This window comes from Corvus brachyrhynchos, unplaced genomic scaffold (assembly GCF_000691975.1).
Source record: "Corvus brachyrhynchos isolate BGI_N302 unplaced genomic scaffold, ASM69197v1 scaffold249, whole genome shotgun sequence".
Taxonomy (NCBI): Eukaryota; Metazoa; Chordata; class Aves; order Passeriformes; family Corvidae; genus Corvus; species Corvus brachyrhynchos.
In genome coordinates this window covers 673,390-692,888 of record NW_008240226.1, presented here as the reverse complement: position 1 = coordinate 692,888, position 19,499 = coordinate 673,390, and the positions used below count along the sequence as shown (strand labels likewise).

At 39.1% G+C, this 19,499-nt stretch overlaps 1 protein-coding gene across 1 annotated transcript; it reads right to left on the bottom strand.

The window, feature by feature from the left end:
• Positions 1-12: 12 nt before the first annotated feature.
• On the bottom strand, positions 13-17,739 carry ETFDH (electron transfer flavoprotein dehydrogenase). Its single transcript, XM_008641917.2, has 12 exons — positions 17,597-17,739; positions 16,973-17,202; positions 16,008-16,089; positions 15,618-15,736; positions 15,235-15,312; positions 12,489-12,635; positions 10,570-10,710; positions 8,469-8,612; positions 3,413-3,581; positions 1,499-1,681; positions 926-1,147; positions 13-618 (listed from the first exon to the last, which is right to left on the bottom strand). Exons 2-12 carry the CDS (start codon positions 17,192-17,194, stop codon positions 455-457), a joined length of 1,671 nt encoding a protein of 556 aa, XP_008640139.1. The 5' UTR covers positions 17,195-17,202; positions 17,597-17,739; the 3' UTR covers positions 13-454.
• Between the last annotated feature and the right edge of the window lie 1,760 nt (positions 17,740-19,499).

Below are 19,499 nucleotides of genomic sequence, written 5' to 3'. Positions count from 1 at the left end.
ACTTAAAAGCAGTGAAAATTTTCTAAACTGATTTATTTCCCTGACTGCCAGGTAGGATTACATATAGTAAATCACTCCAGCTAGAGAGAGAAAATACATTTTTTTAAGGTGGGTACTAAGTTACTCCACCATACGCACAGTTCTGGATATTGCTCTTTTTACCACTGAACTTCAGCAGTAAATCCAAGATCCAAGGCTCCTTTGTCAGTCCTGAGAAGAACTTCTGCCTGCCATACAGCTCCTGTAAAGAAGTCCTATTCAAATAAGGCTAGGGTTTAACCAGAAGGCACCAACTTTCTGTTTAATGCAACAGTCATAGGTAAAATTCAGAATGGCACATTAGTCTCAAACCCTTAACAATCAAGTCAGTGCCGTACGTTAATTACGCTGCAGCATAAAATACTCCAACATAATTGTTGTTGATAAGAAGTCACTGAATAGATCTCCTGTCAGTTTACATTCCATTATAAGCTGGTCCTCCTCCACCTTCAGGTACTACCCAGTTAATGTTCTGACTTGGGTCTTTAATATCACATGTTTTGCAGTGGACACAGTTCTGAGCATTTATCTGCAGCCTTGATCCTTCTCCCGTTTCCAGAGGAACGTACTCATAGACCCCTGCAAAGACAAGAAGGGAGCTATCACTTTGCTGAACAGCTTCCCCCTGCATGCATACTCTACTTACCAGCAACTGTAATGAGGGAAATATATTACTAATGTGTTTTAATTCCCTTCTTCCATGTTTAATAGTTATTTCATCACAAAAGTACTGCTGGCATATTTTAAGACCTGCAACTGAACCCCCTTCTAGGAGGAAAATTAGAATGGAATGCTTGAAGTAAGTAGTAGGCCAGGTGGCCTCCTCCTGAAGTACTTAGTCTTTCATCTTGCAGAAGGAGCTGACACACACATTTTTGTTACCTACCTGCTGGACAAAATCTTTGCTCTGGTCCATCGAATTCGGCCAGATTCTTGCTCACAGGGACGCTGTCATCTTTGAGAGTTAAATGAGCAGGCTGGTCATGTTCATGGTTTGTACCACTTAAAGCCACAGATGACAGGAGATCAAAACTGATTTTTCCATCAGGCTTTGGGTATTCAATAGGTGTGCAGTCTTTGGCCGGCTTGAGCTGAGCAAAATCTGGTCCTAAATATATTTTTAATAAATTTCAGTATAGAATTACTGTAATTTGCAGTTACTCAAGAACAATTTAACTAAGCTGTTTTAACTTCCCTTGTCATCAGAATGAAGTGCTTAATAAAAGGTAGCCTTTTTCACAAGACAAAAGACTATACTAAGTTGTACTAAGCACTGTTTTAATGTCTTCATTTACATTGTATGGTAGCTAATACGACAAAGTCTGCTTCAATGCTTTATCAATTTCCTTTGCACACTTTAACACCTCACCACTGGACCAGATGTGCACCAGCTGAAACTAAGACCGGAAAAGACTGACCTATAAATCTAGAATCATCTTCAGGAGATAAAAGAAATTACCTGGATGTTTTAATGTCCATGGTTCCATTCCTCTCAGTAGCCAATAAAATATACCTGTATATATCATCCCTCCATACACACCAAGTACACTATGGCAGGATGGTCGGATGTTTCTCACTGCATACAGCTCTTTCCAGACCCAGGACTTTTTCAGGTTCTCTTCATATTCTTGCACATCAAGTCCTAAGGCAGTACATTCATTACTTGTTAGGTACCTATAGTACATCAAGACTATCCTTGAAATAAAAAGCAGATGCTGAATAAAAGCAACTGCTAGCAATGAAGTCAGCAAAATAAGAATTTCAGAACTGTAAGCTAGGAATGTACATGTTTCAGCCTCTTGAATCAAGAGACCTGTTTTGTTGGTAGCCTCTACTGAATGAGCCACAAGCAGCATTAAATTGCCTCAAACCTCAGCAAAATATTAGACAGGTGGCTGCATTGGCACCTCAGTGGGAAAACAGCTACTTGCTCATAGAATCTGAGTGCTGACCAGGACAGTCTGCCTGTAATCCAAAGCCAGATTTGCAGTTCTAATGTCAAGTTCAAAAGCTTTTTCCATACAAGTTTTGCAACCACAGTCCCATTTCAGTTACTATGGCTATGGCTCAATGGATGATGCCAGTGCTAGATCATTTCTCCCTTTCATGAGATTTATTTATTTCATGAGCACATTCATGAGATTTATTTGACTGCAAACTTCTGATTTAAACTCTTTGATTGTATTCTTTGCAAATACTAGGTATTTTACACTTGACACATCTACTGCAGTGTAGTTAAAAGTCAAGTAATTATCTCAAAAAAAAAGTTTCTTCAAATGAAAATTGTTTGAGAGCTTTTCCTTCATCATTCTCCATTACTACTATATGGGAATAAATGCTCTAAATAATCAGTTTTAAGCCTTTTCTATATACCAAAAGCATGCTTCAGTCTGTATTTCTCATAAAGCCCATTATCTCTGCAAAGAGGAAAGTGGCTGTAATAGTCCAGTCTTGACAAGACTGGAAGAAAAACATATAAAACCTGTCCATAATCAAACAAGAGTGGCACACTACCCCACCAACACTGTTTATAGCTTCAGATGGATTCTAAGCGTTTTAGCATGTCTAGCTGAAGTTTTAATTGTTCAGCACACCTTCTGTGGATGGCACATTTCAGCTGAATGGGAGCTCATTAGGCCTGAATCCACCAGTACAGAGAGGAGATTTCTAAAACGATCATCATGTGGCACCTGGCTGTAGTGTCTATCTCCAGAGTGACTGGAATTCTAATTCTCTCTCTCTCTCCAGACTTTATTAACAGATTTCATGGGACAACTAAGGCTTAAACAAATCACTACAAGGTGGTCAGGAGCAGGTGGTTACTTCAATGTGCTTGTATTACATATAAAATAAAATACACGTAGTCTCAAACTGAGACGACTAAAAGATTAAAGGACAGAAAAAATGGACTGAATGAAAACAGTATCCTAACAACAGTAAGAGCAAATCTGAAAAATCTCACCCTGTTTTGCTGACATTTAATCTATTCCTTTCTTTTTTCCTGTTTCGGCAGGCTTTCAGTAACACTTTCTGAATCATAAAGCACTACTTTTTAACATGTTTGTGGGAACAAAAGTATTCTGGTTTACTTATACAGTAATAATCTTACTTTTAAGATGGTCATTAGAAGTTCTAGCAGCAGGATCAATACTTGTGAATAAGTGAGCAATTTCTTTCTTAAATCATTTGACATTATCAATAGTAAATAAATAAAATACATAAAATAAATAATAAAATAAATTTTAAGCACATCCATTTCATTATTTATTCACATTTCCAACTAATTCTTTCAGCCAGATTAATTACTGCTGTTAGCTGGTGGTGGTTCTAATTGAACACAAGGTAATTACAACTCAAAGTACAGTGATCTTACCTATTGTCTTTGATTGGAGGTTTTCGTTGATTAATTGACTAAAAATGGCTTCTGAAGCCAACATGCCACTTTTCATTGCAGTATGTGTTCCTTTGATCTTGGGAACATTCATGAGTCCAGGACTGCAACCAATTAATAATCCACCTGGGAAGGTGAGTTTGGGTATTGACTGAAGAGAAAACAGAAAGAAAGGTGGTTTTGTTGTTCTTGTTTTTTAAAATGAAAATAACATTCTCGAAATTAAACTGGCATAAGGCTTGAGTGTCCTTTCCATTTTCAGACTTGCATGTGTGCTCTCTAAACATGCACCAGTGACTCCACTTAGTCAAGGAATTTTAGTGTAGTATGCATACAGGAACACAGACATGGTACTTGTGCTGAGTATGAAAGTGGCAACACTTTCCTTACATCCTCTCTCCAGCTGCTTTATCTGCAACAAAACTTCAGCAGTGTCACCCACCGATACAGTTTTCCTCCTTCAGCCTCAAGTGAACTCTTTAAAATAAAAACCCAACTCTCCAATTCCCTGCTCTCCACACAGTAAGTTGTACTCATCTCATCTCACAGTGTTTTTTTCCACAATTTTTTTTCTGTGAAACTGCACAATGCCATCATGCCTGTCCCCCTCCCCCTTATTTTAGAAGTTGCTCAGCAGCCAACAAATATATTTTGGTGCAAAATCACCATCTTACTCCCGTTCTGTAAGCATAATGTCATAGAATATGGTCCACTCACAAACCTAACACAGCCAGACGATTTGCAAATATCAGGCCAATAATATTAATATACTATGTTATACACCTATATTAACTAAGGAATACCTCAGCTACCAAGGTGATGCAGATTTTAGACAGGGAACAGCTTCAAAATGCAGACTGACTGCAGAACTTTGAGCAGAAAGCTCTGATCAAAGCCTAACTCTAAAATTGCTGTAGGCAAGTTTTGAACATACCGTTCCTCCAAAGTCTTTAGTAATGAGCAGCACTTCTTAAACTAGCATCCTGCTTTTATTAAAACTGTCTGAAAGAATTCATTTTGCAGTAGCCTAAATAGCTTTACCCTAAACAAGTACCTTTACTTCATGAAAAATATATCCCTTGTACTTTAAGATAACCCAAACCAAAAGTTTTGTTTCTTCTGCTTGTTCAGGTGTTAGCTCTTTACTAGTCACCAAGGACTGCTTACTTTTGAATAGTCATATGGCAATCACTAAAAAAAAAGTATTACATAGCATTTCTTCTGTGTTCTGTGCAATTTGTTTAATCAGGGATGTAGTGATTTGGTTCATAGGAAAGGTAATTCAGGCTGAAAACACAACTACAACTTACTTTTCTGGGACCAGAAGTCTTAAGTTCAGCTACATAACACTATTTCAAAGGGATTAAGTATATAGGATGTTCTCTCTTTTCACAGAAAACAGCCGCTCTGTTAGATCTATTAGGATGCAATGGTGCAGCACTGACATAAGCATAGAAAGATTTCTTGACTGGCTCTTTGAATTGCATAGAAAGATGGTGATCAAGTACTTTTCTTCTGCAACCACTGTTTCACATAATATGCAAATAGTGACCAACATATTGCTAAAGAATAAATGAGATTAAAGATTAGTCATGTAACACAAAAGGTTGCACATCCTGCAGCTTTGGCAGTAATTCTCATTACTAGTACTATGGCACTTGGTGCCTATTTTCACAGTTAGTTGAAGAAACACATCATGCCAGTATGGCACAAGCCGTCCCTGCCCCTGAGATACAGACACATAACAAGGCTGCTTTGGAGAAGGGGAGACACCTGCTCCCTGCAGAGTCTTTCCTGCCAGCAGATGGGAAACCTCATGTTCTTCCTCCCCTTACTCAGCTCAGGGCTTAAAATCTGTTAAGTGAGTCTAATGTTTGACACTTAAATGGGTCATCAATATAAAGGTTTTTCCCCCTGGTATTCATAGCATACACTGTTCAACAACTGCAACACCTTTTATTTTTTCCACAAAATCCTTAAACCTTTCAAAGGTTTTTGATAAAATGGAGATGAAATAGAGGGTGCATGGGAATTTAAGTGCTTCATTTTGCAATTTTAGTAAGATTAAGAAATAGTAGCTACAGAGATTAAGCTACTAAATTCTGATCCTGCCTTCCACATACCCTAAAAACCACGTGTACTCTTCTTCCGCCTTCACTCTGTGTTAAAGACTGAAGATCATGGCCATAAGGTTATCTATAACTCACAAAAAAGCTGAGGTTGATGGTAATTCTCTACACCTATTTGATGCAATACTGTTACCAAAATCAAAAACTGGAGCTACAGAATGACTTACATAAGAAAATATTCCTGGACTACAGTGATACAAATGAGTCAGACTGCTACAGTTATTAATCAAAGCAACACATGCAAAAGAGCTAATCTTAAAACTCTTCCTAAGTGAATCATCAATAAAGCTTTTTTTCACTGAAGCCATGTATTAAAAACAGTATTTTAAAAGAGTGACTTCATGATCAACTAAACAAATCTATCTACAGGAAATGTGAAAAAACCACCAAAAACCAACAAAACAAAGCATGCTTTTATATTAGGAACAATGCAAAGTAAGGGACATGTTGGTTTAAATCCAGCAAAGATGTCCAAAGATGAGGCAGAGATGTGCAAGAGCTCTAGTTCTACTGACTGTGTAACTTAGCACAATGTCTGTAAGTGACTTTAAAAAATACTGTGTTCTTTCAGCCATACATTTTGAGTGTAAGGAGGATGCAACTAAAGTCACACTTGGCTACTCCACCAAAGCCAGAAATTCAATGACTATCTGTGATAGAGAAACCAGTGCACAGGGTGGAAAAAGAAGCCCCTCTTGCATAAAAGTCTAGATTAAAACATCTTGGTATTTTGCAACTTATCTGTGTTAATAATGGAATGGCAATGGTTTTTGAAATAAGCCAGTAACACAGCTATGTTACAGCATGATATGACATATTTCCACTGCAGAGTGGACAAAATCAACGCTCCGATTGATTAAATGTGCAGCATGGGTGTAGTCAAGAAGTTGCTTCCTGAACCCACATGACTCACTCCCAGCAACGCACACTGAGGTCAAAGCCTAACTCCACACGACTGTGACAAGAGTGATGCTGCTGAAGAATTCCACTTGTATTGCAGAAACTGTGTGAAGCCACATTTATACTAAGAAGAAGAGGTTGAAAAAGGAAAGGCAAAGTAGTCAGAGGGCAGAGTGGAATCGCCCCACATACAGGCTGCAGATCACAAACACTCAGGCTAGTTTTAAGGTCCGAACTGAAAGGAGCATCTAGAAAATAGATCTGGGAGTACAGAGAACACACTGCCATGACCTGTGTTTCAAGATGAGAAGCTAACAGGTTGAAAGTACTTTAAAACTGTTAAATACAAACTCCAGACCCTTTTTTTGGCAAGCTTTTCCAGCCCTTTCAACTGACTTTAAGTCTTGATGAATACTTACTCAAAATTTTACCTTTTACACTACTTAAGTCAACAAAATGAACAAAGTATTCCACCTCCCAAGAAAGCAGAAATTCAAAGCTGTGCATGAAAGAGACTCAAAGTATTTGTATGTGAAGAGGTAAAGATTTACCTGCCAAACTACATTACAAATTCAGCACCATCAGTGACTTCAGGCTCAAACACTGAAAAGGGGTTCCTTTTACTAGGATAAACAAGTAATTTGGAAGACCCCACAGGAACAGATCAGTGGTACTACCCTGTCTTCCCCAAGATTCCAGGCAAAACAAAAGATTGTCTGTGGGCTTTGCTGCTGAACATACTTGACTGCAATATAAATTCCACTTCACTGGCTGCTCATGGCTTGGACAAACACTCTTTGCTGGGTAAAAAACTGTCAGGATGTCTGGGCTCAGTGTTAGTGAATGGAGCTCCATCCAGCTGGCAGCCAGTCACTGGGGGGGGTTCCCCAGGGCTTGGTACTGCGGCCAGCCCTGTTTAATATCTTTATCAATAACCTCGACAAGGGGATTGAGTGCACCCAGTCAGTCTACAGGCAACACTGAGCTGGGTGGGAGTGTTAATCTGCTGCAGAGGGATCTGGACAGGATGGATCTATGGACCAAGGCCAATTATACTGACATCCAGTGAGGGAAAAGTGCTCTGTCCTGTCCTTGGGTTACGACAGCCCCATGCAGTGCCTTAGGCTTGGGGCAGAGTGACTGGAAAACTGCCTAGCAAAAAAGGACACGGGAGTCCTGCCAGCTGAACATGAGCCAGCATGTGCCAGGTGGCCAAGAAGGCCAATGGCATCCTAGCTTAGATCAGAAATAATGTGGCCAGCAGGACGAGGGCAGTGATTATTTCCCTGTAGCTGGCACTGGTGATGCTGTATCTTGAATCCTTTGTCCAGTTTTGGGCCCCTCACAAGACATGAAAGTGCTGGAGTGTGTCCAGAGAAGGGCAATGGAGTTCACAAAGCTCGGGTCTTATGAAGAGCAGCTGAGGGAGCTGAGGGTGTTTAGCCTGGAGAAAAGGAGGCTCAGGGGAGCCCTTACCACTCTCTACAACCACCTGAAAGGAGGCTGTACTGAGGTGAGGGTCAGTCTCTTCTCCCAAGTAACATGTGACAGGAAGAGAGGAAAGGGCCTCAAGTTGTGCCAGAGGAGGTTTAGATTGGATATTAGGAAAAATATCTTCACAGGAAAGGTTGTCAGGCACTTGCACAAGCTGCCCAGGGAAGTGGTTGAGTCGCCATGCCCAGATAAGACCTACAGATGTGGCACTTAGGGATGTGGTTTAGTGGCAGACTTGGCAGTGGTGGACCAGTGATTGGAATCAATGATGTAAATGGTCTTTTCCAATCTAAACATTTCTATAATTCAGTATTTCATTTAGAAAGTAAAGTGAATATGTCAGATTTTCAGTATGACAGAGCCTACATCAAGCAAATCTCAGCAGCCAGTACTCAGCAAGACAAGAAAGTTCTTCTGTCCAGCAGAACATTTGGTATAGCATGCAATCCAAATCTACAGCACTAAATACGTGGCTATAGAGAACTCAAAGTTAAAAACTTTGTGAAAAGAATTACCTGGATACCACCTTCATTTAATGCTCTGGCACCGTAGGCAATCCTTGTTCCACCCTCCAAAGTAGGCTGTACACTAGGATGGTGCTTCCACCTCTGAAATTCCCTAAATGGATTCAAATAGGGATTTTGATAATCTAAACCAACCTTAAAAAAGAAAAAGTGCACATTAATAAAAATAAGGTATGCAATTTCAACAGAAATTTGAAAATAAAACAATTGCACATTACTGCATCAAGTCTTTAAATCAATTTTATACTAAAGCAACCTCAGGATCTTTCTACTTAAACTACTAGCAAAAATACATTCTATTAATGGTACAGCAGAAGCAAATCTGAATATTTGCTGCTACAAGTCTGTTCTTGTCCCCACCTGAAACATGGAAAATATTTAATTGCATTGTAACCACCTTCTAGCTGTCTTTGGAATAAAATGGATTAAATTAAGCATGGTTTAATGGGTGGCATTAAGCATGAAAACTTGTTTTAAATTTGTATTTCAACCTCTGCCCTAGAAAAGCTGAAGGAAAATGTAAACAATTATTTTTTGATCGTTATATCCTTGTGCTCACATACTTTAAACAGTTCTTCAAATTGTTTAGTAGTCAATTATAATTTCCAATTAGGTGAGCCATTGTAATAAAGCACAGGGAAGCAATGATGAAAGCACAAAATGGGAGAAAAAAGATTGCCAGTGGGCTGGATGCCCAGAATTCTTATGCATTTGAGGATTTGCCCAAATATATACTCTGTATTTCCCATCTTTAAGATAAATTCTTAAAAAGAATTCTGTTGCTGAATTTTTCTCTTTTGAGAAAGGAATTATTTCTGGTTCCTGTAAGCTTTACTGGAGATAAATAATAATATATATCATGAGTCAGCAGCAATCAAGACTTATTTCTGTGGCAGCTCACTGCTTTTAGAGCAGTGCTTACATCTACTTTGCTGACAGGATAAAATTAATGAACAAGTTTCAAACTAAGGGTAAAATAACCCTACTGCAAGAATCATCTCAGACTGAAATAGGCATAAAGTTCAGAGACAAAAAGGTGATTGCGTGTTGACAGAGAAGTTGATTTTTTCCTCTCTGGAGAGATTATGAACATTACTGATTACCTCCCATTCTCTGTGAGAATTAGAGCTCTCTGCCCTTCTAAAACCAAACAGAATTTGAATATCTACTGCATGTACTTATTAATTCCAATACTGGAAATCTGTACAGGACAAGTACACGTGTCTGAAAAAAGCTAAAAAGTTTTTTTTCAATATTTCTTACATAACAGACAGAAATAGAGTTTTTCACACACACTGTAATCCTTCTGAAATCTAGGAGACAGAAGTGTCAGCTCAGTCCCATGCTGCTGAAAGTCCAGTTTGTGTGCTTGACTCTTACAACATCTCTGTTCAAGCACATGCACAGGGTAAATAGTGAATTTTTCATTTTGAACTGTAGGTGATAGAGAATATTTCCAACTCTTGCTCCTTGCATCAACTGGCTGCCAGAATGACATCACGCTATCTCTAGTGATCTCACTGCTTCTGATAAAGAGGCAATAAGCAGGAAGAAGCTGCCTGCCCAATTCAGAAAGGCAGTTGCTAAAGAGGGCAAGGCCAGCTGGGGTGGAGAATACCAAAAACAAAGTGAAGAGCTCAGAAATTAAAGGGATATTGCTTGTAGCACAGCAGTGCTTCCACTTTATATGCCTCTCTCAAAAAATGGAGTTACACACAAGGTTGACACATGAATTAGGAAATGGAACTGTACAAAGTGCATGTGATTTAGATTTCCTAACTTGCAAAAATTTTTTGAGCACAGTTTTGATTAGTCATTTGGTTTTGCCTTTACCAAAATTTGCTTGGTTTGCAAAGAAATTATTTGAAGGTTTTCTAGTTGGTCTCAATAAAAGACACTGGATTAAAGACAGATGAATATGACAAATTAGCCTTCCCTAATACGGGCATAAGAACACTTAAGATTGAGAAAGGACTAAATTTGGTCTGTTGCTATTCTTGTATTTACATTTTCTCATTAAAACAGAGAAAAGAAACTGCATAAAAATGAAGATCAAACAACAAGCAAGCATGAAAAAACTAACTTCACTTACCACAAATCCAAGAGCAACTAAAGGTTCAGGCTCATTTAAGTGATAAAGAAAGGATCCTCCATATGTATGTCTGTCTAAAGGCCAGCCTACAGTATGTTCCACTCTTCCTGGTTTCCATTTCTTTTCATCAATAGTCCATAACTGAAATGAAGATGACCAAAAAATTACTTCAGATTGCAAAGTAATGGCCTTTCAATAATATAATCAAAGACAAACACACAATTACATATAGGAGAAATTTTATTTACTCCTATGAGCAATGCAAAACTTCATACAGCAATATGCCAGCTGTTAAGTACAGTTTTTTTAGATTACCACTGAAGATTTTCACAATATCTCTCTTTCTTTAAATGTTGTGTATCAGAAAATGTGACTGAGACTGCAGTACTACACCCAAAATTTTCATTCAACCACAAGATTCCTAATATTAGTGACTTCGACAGATACTTCTGCTACAGAATACAATGCTTATGTTGACTTTTTTTCTTTAAGAGTATTTTTTTTTCGTACAATTCTATGAATTATCTTGTAAGTTTTCAAGGTCAGGACAAAGCAATATGCCTGAGTTGATGTAAATATTTTCTGTCAAACAAATTGTCCTGTCTCTGCTGTCTCCTACACATTTCCAGTGCTCCACTGACCCATGGTGAACTCAGAGAAGCATTTTCATGTTTTCAGGAGTGAGTCTATTTCCTGCTCATTTCACAAAACATCTTTTCACCATGGAGATACGTGCCAGGCACAGTCTAATGACAGAAGGGCACTAGAGCACCATAAGATCAGCTCAGGCATGGAGGGTACGTCTACATTAAAGTTCCAGTTCAGATTAAAGAACACATTTTTGAATGGGACTTCTGATTCCACCCACTTACTGTGCTTTGATTCCCATCATACAGCAGCCATGGAAGGCATGCACTGGATTCCTTCAATATGAAACTGAAAGACTGGGTCCTGAAAGTCCATCTAAAGCATTCCAGTCATGAAAGAGCACTCAGTCCATGGGACTAGATCACAGCTAGTCCAAAATAAAAATAAACCTGAGGAGTGCATAGTACAGATACCAGCTCATGAGCACCAACTGCTCCACTTCAGATCCACTCCTACTGGACTGCACCTTTTGCTAAAGAAGACACAGTCTCATCTGGAAGCAAGGGAACTCTACAGGAAAACCCTTCTTTACTGACAACCTCAGTATTAGAAACTGTAACCAAGATTCTGCTGTATACTTACAGAGTAGTTATTCTCTACAGAAGTGTAAACTCATCATTTAACAAATATTTTGTAGCTGTAAGCACATACTTAAAGTAATAAATAAAGAATATGTCATGGTCAAAACTCTGAACATATTCTAAAATAATACAGCTCCTTTTCACGAGTGATATTTCCTGAGTATAGAATATTTTAAAAAGGAAACCTCATTCCTATCCCAATTTTATATGCCCAATGATGGGAGGTTTTTTTTAAAAAAAGGCTCATCCAGAAGGTGTTTCAGAGACCACGACTCATCATCTGGAACAGCTCTCTTCCCTCTCTTTCATTAATATACAGAAAGTCTTTTCTTCCCTCCTCATGTACTAAACCCCCCCAAAATTAGGCAGCACAAATCCCTCTCTCATTTAGTACAAGTATTGAAAACAGATTTCACAAATGAAACTAATTTGAAAATGTTAACAGAGCGGATTCACAGGTACCTCTAGTTGTAACAGATACAAGAGAAGCAGCAGCTGAATCGGAACAGTCACAACATTCAGCAAGCATCAGCTCTGATCAGCTTCAGAACAGCAAAGATTCTGAAGTCTGAAAGTGTAACCCAAATTCTTTAATTCTCATGTCTTACACAAATTAGCTAGAAAGCAAACAGGAGCTACCTTAAAGTCTTATGGTATTTTCCTTAATTGTTAAAATTATGCAAGTGATACCTCTTTCAATCCAATGCCATAGCTCTGGGGTTGACAGTTCTCCCTTAGGTTGTATTTTTTGTACAGCTGTTTGGCTAGATGTCCATGACAACCTTCAGCAAAGACTGTGACTTTAGCATGGAGTTCCAAGCCTCTTTCAAAGGTAGCCTGCAAAAGGACAGCATTTCATCAGCAGTTAGGTCTGTGCCACACCAAACTGACAGCAAGAAAATGGAGAATAATAAAGAGATTTTACACTACTTGGTAACACAGCTCAAAACCTACAAACCATTGCAAATTATGGTTCAAGTTCAGCTGTCCTTTCCACCTAACCATGACGCACCCCTGGCAAGTCTTGGAAGGGAATTGCAGTAAAGCAGCACTACAGTGAATTGCTATTCGTCACTGAAAAAAGAGAATCTTTTCCAGATCAGAGGATGCTTTTATCAGATCTGCTCATTCACATGGTGCAAAGGAACTCTGACAGACAAAGAATCTTCACCTGTAACCTCACACTTTAATCTTTGCTCATGAAGCCACGTTACAATAAAACATTGTGTGTGCCCCAACACATGACATAGACTGAACAATTACCATATCCAAAAAACCTGCATCAGCCCTGCTCCCAAAACGACCCACTGCTTCAGAATAAAGATACTATGACATTACTCCAACTTTGCACGTTAAAACATACAGTAAAATTAAACTAAATAAAATATAATTATAAAAAAATGCTCATTAAAAATTCCAACAATGAGATTGAGAACCAGATAAGGGAAGTTGGCATACTGCTGTATGAGTACATCACCTGCATCTATGAGCACACTGGACAAGAATATAGATTATGTTTGCAAATTTTTTATATAGAAAAAAGCTCGATTTCAGTCAGAAAGTTCAATGTTGAAAAAGACAAGGAAAACAGTTTTGGATGAAGACCTCCAGCAGTACCCAATTAAACCGTCTCAAGGTAAGCCAGCACAGGTCCAAAAGAAGTTTACTGCTTTGGTTTTCAATTGTCTCTCAGGTGCAATCTGTTTGTAACTTACTGGCTGGAAACCTCTGAAGAAACCTAGCAAATGAAAATGTTCCCTCTAGCTGAGAATTACATTTGAACAGGAGTCATGAGATTTTGCAAATTTTTATACTCTTTGAACTTCTGATTGTCAACGTGAACATGAATCAATTTTACAAAATACTAAAAAAAGAGTTACCTCCTGATCTAAAGATTAAAAATATCTAGTGTCCACTTTGAAGTAGATTTATGTAAAACAAATTAACTACAACTCCACATGTAAACATTAGAAATTAGTGAATTTGAAACATTTCAGTAATGTGACAGAGTCGTATTTCATAGTTAACAACCTTCTCCAGTATCTACACAAGAATCAATGTGCAACTTTCTACAATGTATTTTTACCACTGTCATTTTTGTTTGGTTGGTGCTGACTGCAAGGTGAAAATCTATTCATTAACCACTGTTTATTTGATTAGGCTCTGTATAAACACATTGAAGATATTCTTGCCTTGGAGGTTATACAAACTACATCTATTTACCTGAGCCTTTGTGCACTGGAGGCAGTACCAGCTAACCACCTGACAGCTAGAACACTTGAACTGAGTGGCAGTGCAGTAAAAAAAGCTGCAGTAGCAGCACACTCATTATGTACATTAAAGAAGTTGAGAGACACCTTCTTCCAGAATAAATGGGGAAAAAAACCCCAAACTATGTTTTGAGGATGTTAAAAAATACAGCTAAAATCGTTGCTTCCCATCTTAAAACAAACCCCCACAAAGCTTCACTGCCGCAGAAGCTGCACACGTTACTTGTGCCACCTTCTGGACAAAACATGCACTGGAAAACAAGAGCGTGTCTGTCCCCTACAGCAGATACACAATATTACACTGGAAAAATAAATTACTCCTCCACTGGCTATGTTCTCTCAAAACAAGAACAAGTCTTTTCTTCTCACTCCCTGCCTTAAATGGGGAAAAATAGCCCACACTCTATGTGAAAGTGAATACCTCTGAAACTATAGGAAACCAGAAAGAAACTTCATAAAAGAAAGTAAATGTTAAGAAAAATCTCGCACTCCTAATTTATGTAGTCAAATAACCCTGCGTGAAAGTTGTTCCAAGTAACTCTGAGGTGCTACATTCTCCCAACATATCATACAGGGAAACAGCACACTTAGGGCAGGTTCTGGATTCCAGAAAAAAAACCAAAAATCCAAGTCTTACACTTAGGGCAGGTAGTCAAGTCACCTTCTAGATGCAGAAACATGACCAACACCAGCATAAACGTATAACAACCCAGTATGTACCTTGCCCCAACAAGGTAGACACTCTCAGCAAGTGCAACTGCAGCTGTAAATATCAAGAAAACCAAACCAGCCAGAAGTATACTCTCTTAGTTACCAGCTAGTTACCAGCTGGACTAAGGCCTTCTATTTCACCTTTGGGCCTTTTTTCCAGGAGTTCCTGGAATTCTTTCCTTTGTTTCCTGATTTGACATATGCCAAACACCCTTACAATATCTCCTTTGAGGTAACTTCTCTGAAAATGTTTTTTCTACTAATCTCAGAAGAATATTACAACGTCTGAGACCAGAACTTTCACAGGTAATTGATCCAGTTAAATACAGAGAGGGAAGACAGGTACTGAATTCTACAACTTTTCTCATGGTGCAAGACTACTGATGGCAGTAGAAGCAGATGTATCACAATTTCCATAATTAGACCCCTAGTTATGGGTAAGAATAGATACTTACTTTAGGTGCTCCATCCTTCTGAATGCCTACATCATTAGTTGCTATCCCTTTCACGCTACCATCTTCATGAAAAAGTACCTTTGGAAATATTTGAACAAACAAACAAAAACCATTGTAATGATCTGTACTTTGAATCTATTCATTAGAAGTTCTAAAGCAGAACTTTTAAGCACCATGGCTTTAATGGTCAAACATGAAGGTTACACATTCATTCACATACTGCATGATCCACTAGATCTGAGCCAGGGAATTTAGACACAGAAACACAGTTTTCACAATACATATCTGTTAAAAGGAAAGTTGCACATGTACAAATGGTCATGACTGCACTGAGAGGGGTTCCAAAGCCACTTTTCATATACACACACTGATGTCATTAGTACCTCAGCTGCTGCATAGCCTGGATATATCTCAACACCCAAAGCTTCTGCTTGTTCACCTAGCCAACTCACAAAGTGGCCCAGACGTACTATGTAATTTCCATGATTAACCATCGGAAGTCCTAGGCAAAAAAAGACACACACACATATAAAACATCGGACACTAAGCAAAATAACTGAGGCTGTACACAGCAGATGTCACATCTACAGCTGCTATCTTCAAGGTAGTGTCATCTGTTATCACAGCCATCACCAACACAGAGTGTATCACTGTAACCTATTACATTCTACATACACTTGCTGCACTACACTGAATCAAACTTGTTTTGATTCATGGAGAAGTTGAAAAAGACACAGAGGAAGGTGACTCTCTTCTCCCTCACCAAACTTTACCGGGAAGAATTGGCACTGGAATTCTAGATTTCTCTGTTAAAATTCCAAACTTGTCTTCAGTTACAGGAGTATTAAGTGGAGCCTACAAAAATAAAATAGGAGAAGTAGAGAGTTATGTTTTCTTAGCCTATCCAACAGTAACAACAAAATCAAACAATCAAACTGGCAGTCAAGTGCAGGTTTAGTATAGCACTTCTAAAGGAAGGTATCACAAAAGAGAAGATAAAGTACTTTATGAGGCAGTCATCAGGCAAGAATCAACACAACTACTGAGGTTAAAAATATAAAATATGGCTTTGCAAATAACATCTATTGTACATAGGCTTGTACTACATCAATATTCTACACCTTTCTAAAGAAGGCAGCTCAACTTGCACATTTATCACAGTAAGGCAAACCAAAGAGGTTGACTTCTCGCAGCTCTCAGGTGATAGCAGGCAGCTGGCTGCAAGTCAGATGGCTGTTCTGGGAGAGATGGCAGCTCATTTCCTGCTGTCGTCCCTCCTAAAATCATCTTAGGCCTTCGTTACACCACAGTGTCTGCACAAAAGTCAGTGTACTCAGTGCCATTTGCATGAAGAGCTACTGTACAGAAGCAGCAAGCCTGTCATTGGTAAGAACCAAGCATCTTCCTACTTGTGCACAGGAGCTGGATTCTGCACAAAGGCAGCAAGTGCAGGGCACCCCAGGCTGCACCAGACATGTTGTGTATATGAAGTAGGACTACTACAGGAAAGAGCAAAGGCCACATTAGACAGCAGTAGACAGAAAACCTTTAGCGCTGTTGAACTAGAGGAAACAGACTAAAAAGAAGGTACCTGCTTTTGTTTTGTTCCATCGATGTATTTTAAAATGGTACTAATTACTAATGGTACCAGGTACTAACTCATACCAGAATGAGTCAGAGATGAAGTTCATTACAAGTAATTAGTAATTAACTTCAGTATTTACATGCTTATACATACCCCTCGCTCCTTCCAGTCTGGAAAGAGTTCTTCTAAGGACCTTGGCTCGAGACAAGCACCAGACAATGTATGTGCACCAATCTGAGAAGCCTTTTCCACCAGACAAACACGCACTTCTTTGCTGTGCTCAGCAGCCAACTGTTTGAGTCGAATGGCTGCAGAGAGGCCTGCAGGGCCTGCTCCCACAATGACAACATCAGCTTCCTCTGCAAATCTTTCCATGTTTACCCCTTCAATAAAAAAAAAAAGATAATGACATAATCCAATCTCCAATTTCTTCCAACCCCTCTCTCACTAAACCTAAACCCTCACTGTAAGAACAACTGAAAAACCAAGCAGATACGTACTGAACAGAACTAAATCTTGTGACGACAATCACTAAACCAAAAGCTGCTTGTATATTTTCTTTCTAAAAACAAGCATGAAGTTTCTTTTGATGCTACCGTATAGCACTGAAGACACTCATCATGAGATAACAACCAAAAATTTCATTTGAAATATCAGTACTGTATTTAATCATAGAGAATTTCCATAAAGAGAAAAAAACCAGCAACACATTTTACTGTCTTTAAAACTCAGCAATAATAATAATAAAGCAGCTTTTAAAGAATGCAATGTTTTTACCTTCCCATCGTTTGTCTTTGTCCCGAGGATGAATTGTGTAATGCGTAGTTATGCGAGGCACAGAGGCAGTAGAGGCACATCGTGAGACATGCAGTGATAGAAGGCAATCTTTCTTTATCAACTTTAGAGCACGAAAGCACTGACGTGCTGCAAAAACAAGAAGCAACTTCGTCAAATCAGTAGTTTTCCAGATTTTTCAAAATTTCAGAGACACAAGTGGCACAACAAGTACGACAGCTTCCCCCTCCCAAAGGCTACCAGGTGATGTAAACATGAGGAACCATAAACATGGATTTTTAAATTTTCAAGTTAGGGAGAGGTGGGGTGGTGGTGTTTGTTTTTTTTGGGGGGGGGGGGGGGGAGAAGAAGCTTCCCCTTTAAGCATTCTTCATGCAGTACACAGGCCACACAGCTGACACAGGATAACATGTGTCTATACAGGTGAAACACATTTTAAGTTCCAATTTAATTATTTAATTTTGAACTTCAAAAGGTTTATTTCAGACTGCATTAAACGTGACCAAATTGTAGAAACAGGACATGCAAGTTTAGCTCTTCTGACATCTCAACACATGTTGAGGCACACAGCTTGGTCTACTAATACAAGACAGTTCATCTGAAGTACATGCCACAGTCTACAATAAAAGCACAGACTTAAACTCAAGTATGCTTAGCCAAAGATAAAGTAGATACAAGTAACCTTTACCTTTGCTGCAGATACAGTAATTGTTGCGAGAACAAATTAGAATTTCTTAGTAAGCAAATGGACCAAAAACAAAGTTTCAAATTATCAAACCAGGACTCTTTTCAGAGGGCTATTATGTGCCATCATTTTCCTCTTTTAGAAACAAATAATAACTGTGTGTGATTTGTATTAAACTTACCTAGTATGGTTAGTATGAAAACTAGTTATAGTTAAAAGGTCTGTGAACCAAAGTGCCTTGACTAATAATTTTCCTTTCTTAAAGAATTCTCTATTTTCAGGGATGAAGAAGAATAATATCATATTTAACATGGAGTATTTCTACAAAACTACGTAAGTAAAATCACCAGCATGCTATGACAAATGTTCACTTGAGAATGGTAATTGGCAAGGCCAGCACAAGCATCCTGTGTCATAACCCTGCCCGGTGACAGTCAGGGTACAGGTCTCTATATCCAAGTTAGCAAGTATTATCCATGTTGGTTCCTTAACAGGAAATCTGTACCTAACCAACATAACTTAAAAGCTATTATCACACCACCTCATGATTCTTAGTTATCCTTTACCTGCAACCAGGCAGCACCTGAGAACAAGTACTCCATAAGGCTGATAACAACTACACCCATATGTATATTTCATGAAACTTTAATTTAACTTTCAGGATTTTTTTATTTGACCATAAGTGATGGTAGCAAGAATCACCCAGCATATTTTTAAAAATCAATCACTTCACACATGTAAAAGAAGTGAAACTCTGCTCTGAACACGTCTGGTAATAACAGAGGTGGGTGCAAACACTGGACGGTCAGAGCCTTCCCCAGTGAGCGCACCGAGCCCGTGCCACCACGCTGTCGAGAGCTCACGGACTCGGAAAGCGATGGGAAACGCCTGGAGGAGCCAGGCGATCCCCAAGGAGAAACTTTGCTCTGCGGCAGCCCTTGAGCAACAGCTGTCGGGATGCTGTCTCCGCAACTACTTCCCAAGGAAGTGCCCTCGTTCCACTGCTTTATTTTACCCTTTAAAGCAGGTGACACCTAGTGTCGCTCAAAAACCCCGCCCATCCCTTTACGCACCCCGCTGCAGGTGGATAAACCACGTCAACATCACAGAGCTCGGGTGCGGGCAGCGCTCACGCACAGCCCTGTCCTCCCTCCTTCGGGCAGACAGAGGCCCCGGGCAGAGGGAGCCACGGGGTCCCAG

Coding starts and splice junctions, on each gene's coding strand:
- ETFDH (XM_008641917.2), bottom strand. CDS start 17,194: ATGGAAAGATTTGCAGAGGAAGCTGATGTTGTCATTGTGGGAGCAGGC. Junction 8,613..10,569: donor TAGTTGCTCTTGGATTTGTG/GTAAGTGAAGTT, acceptor TTCTTTTTTAAG/GTTGGTTTAGATTATCAAAA. Junction 3,582..8,468: donor TAAATGAAGGTGGTATCCAG/GTAATTCTTTTC, acceptor TTTTCTCTTCAG/TCAATACCCAAACTCACCTT.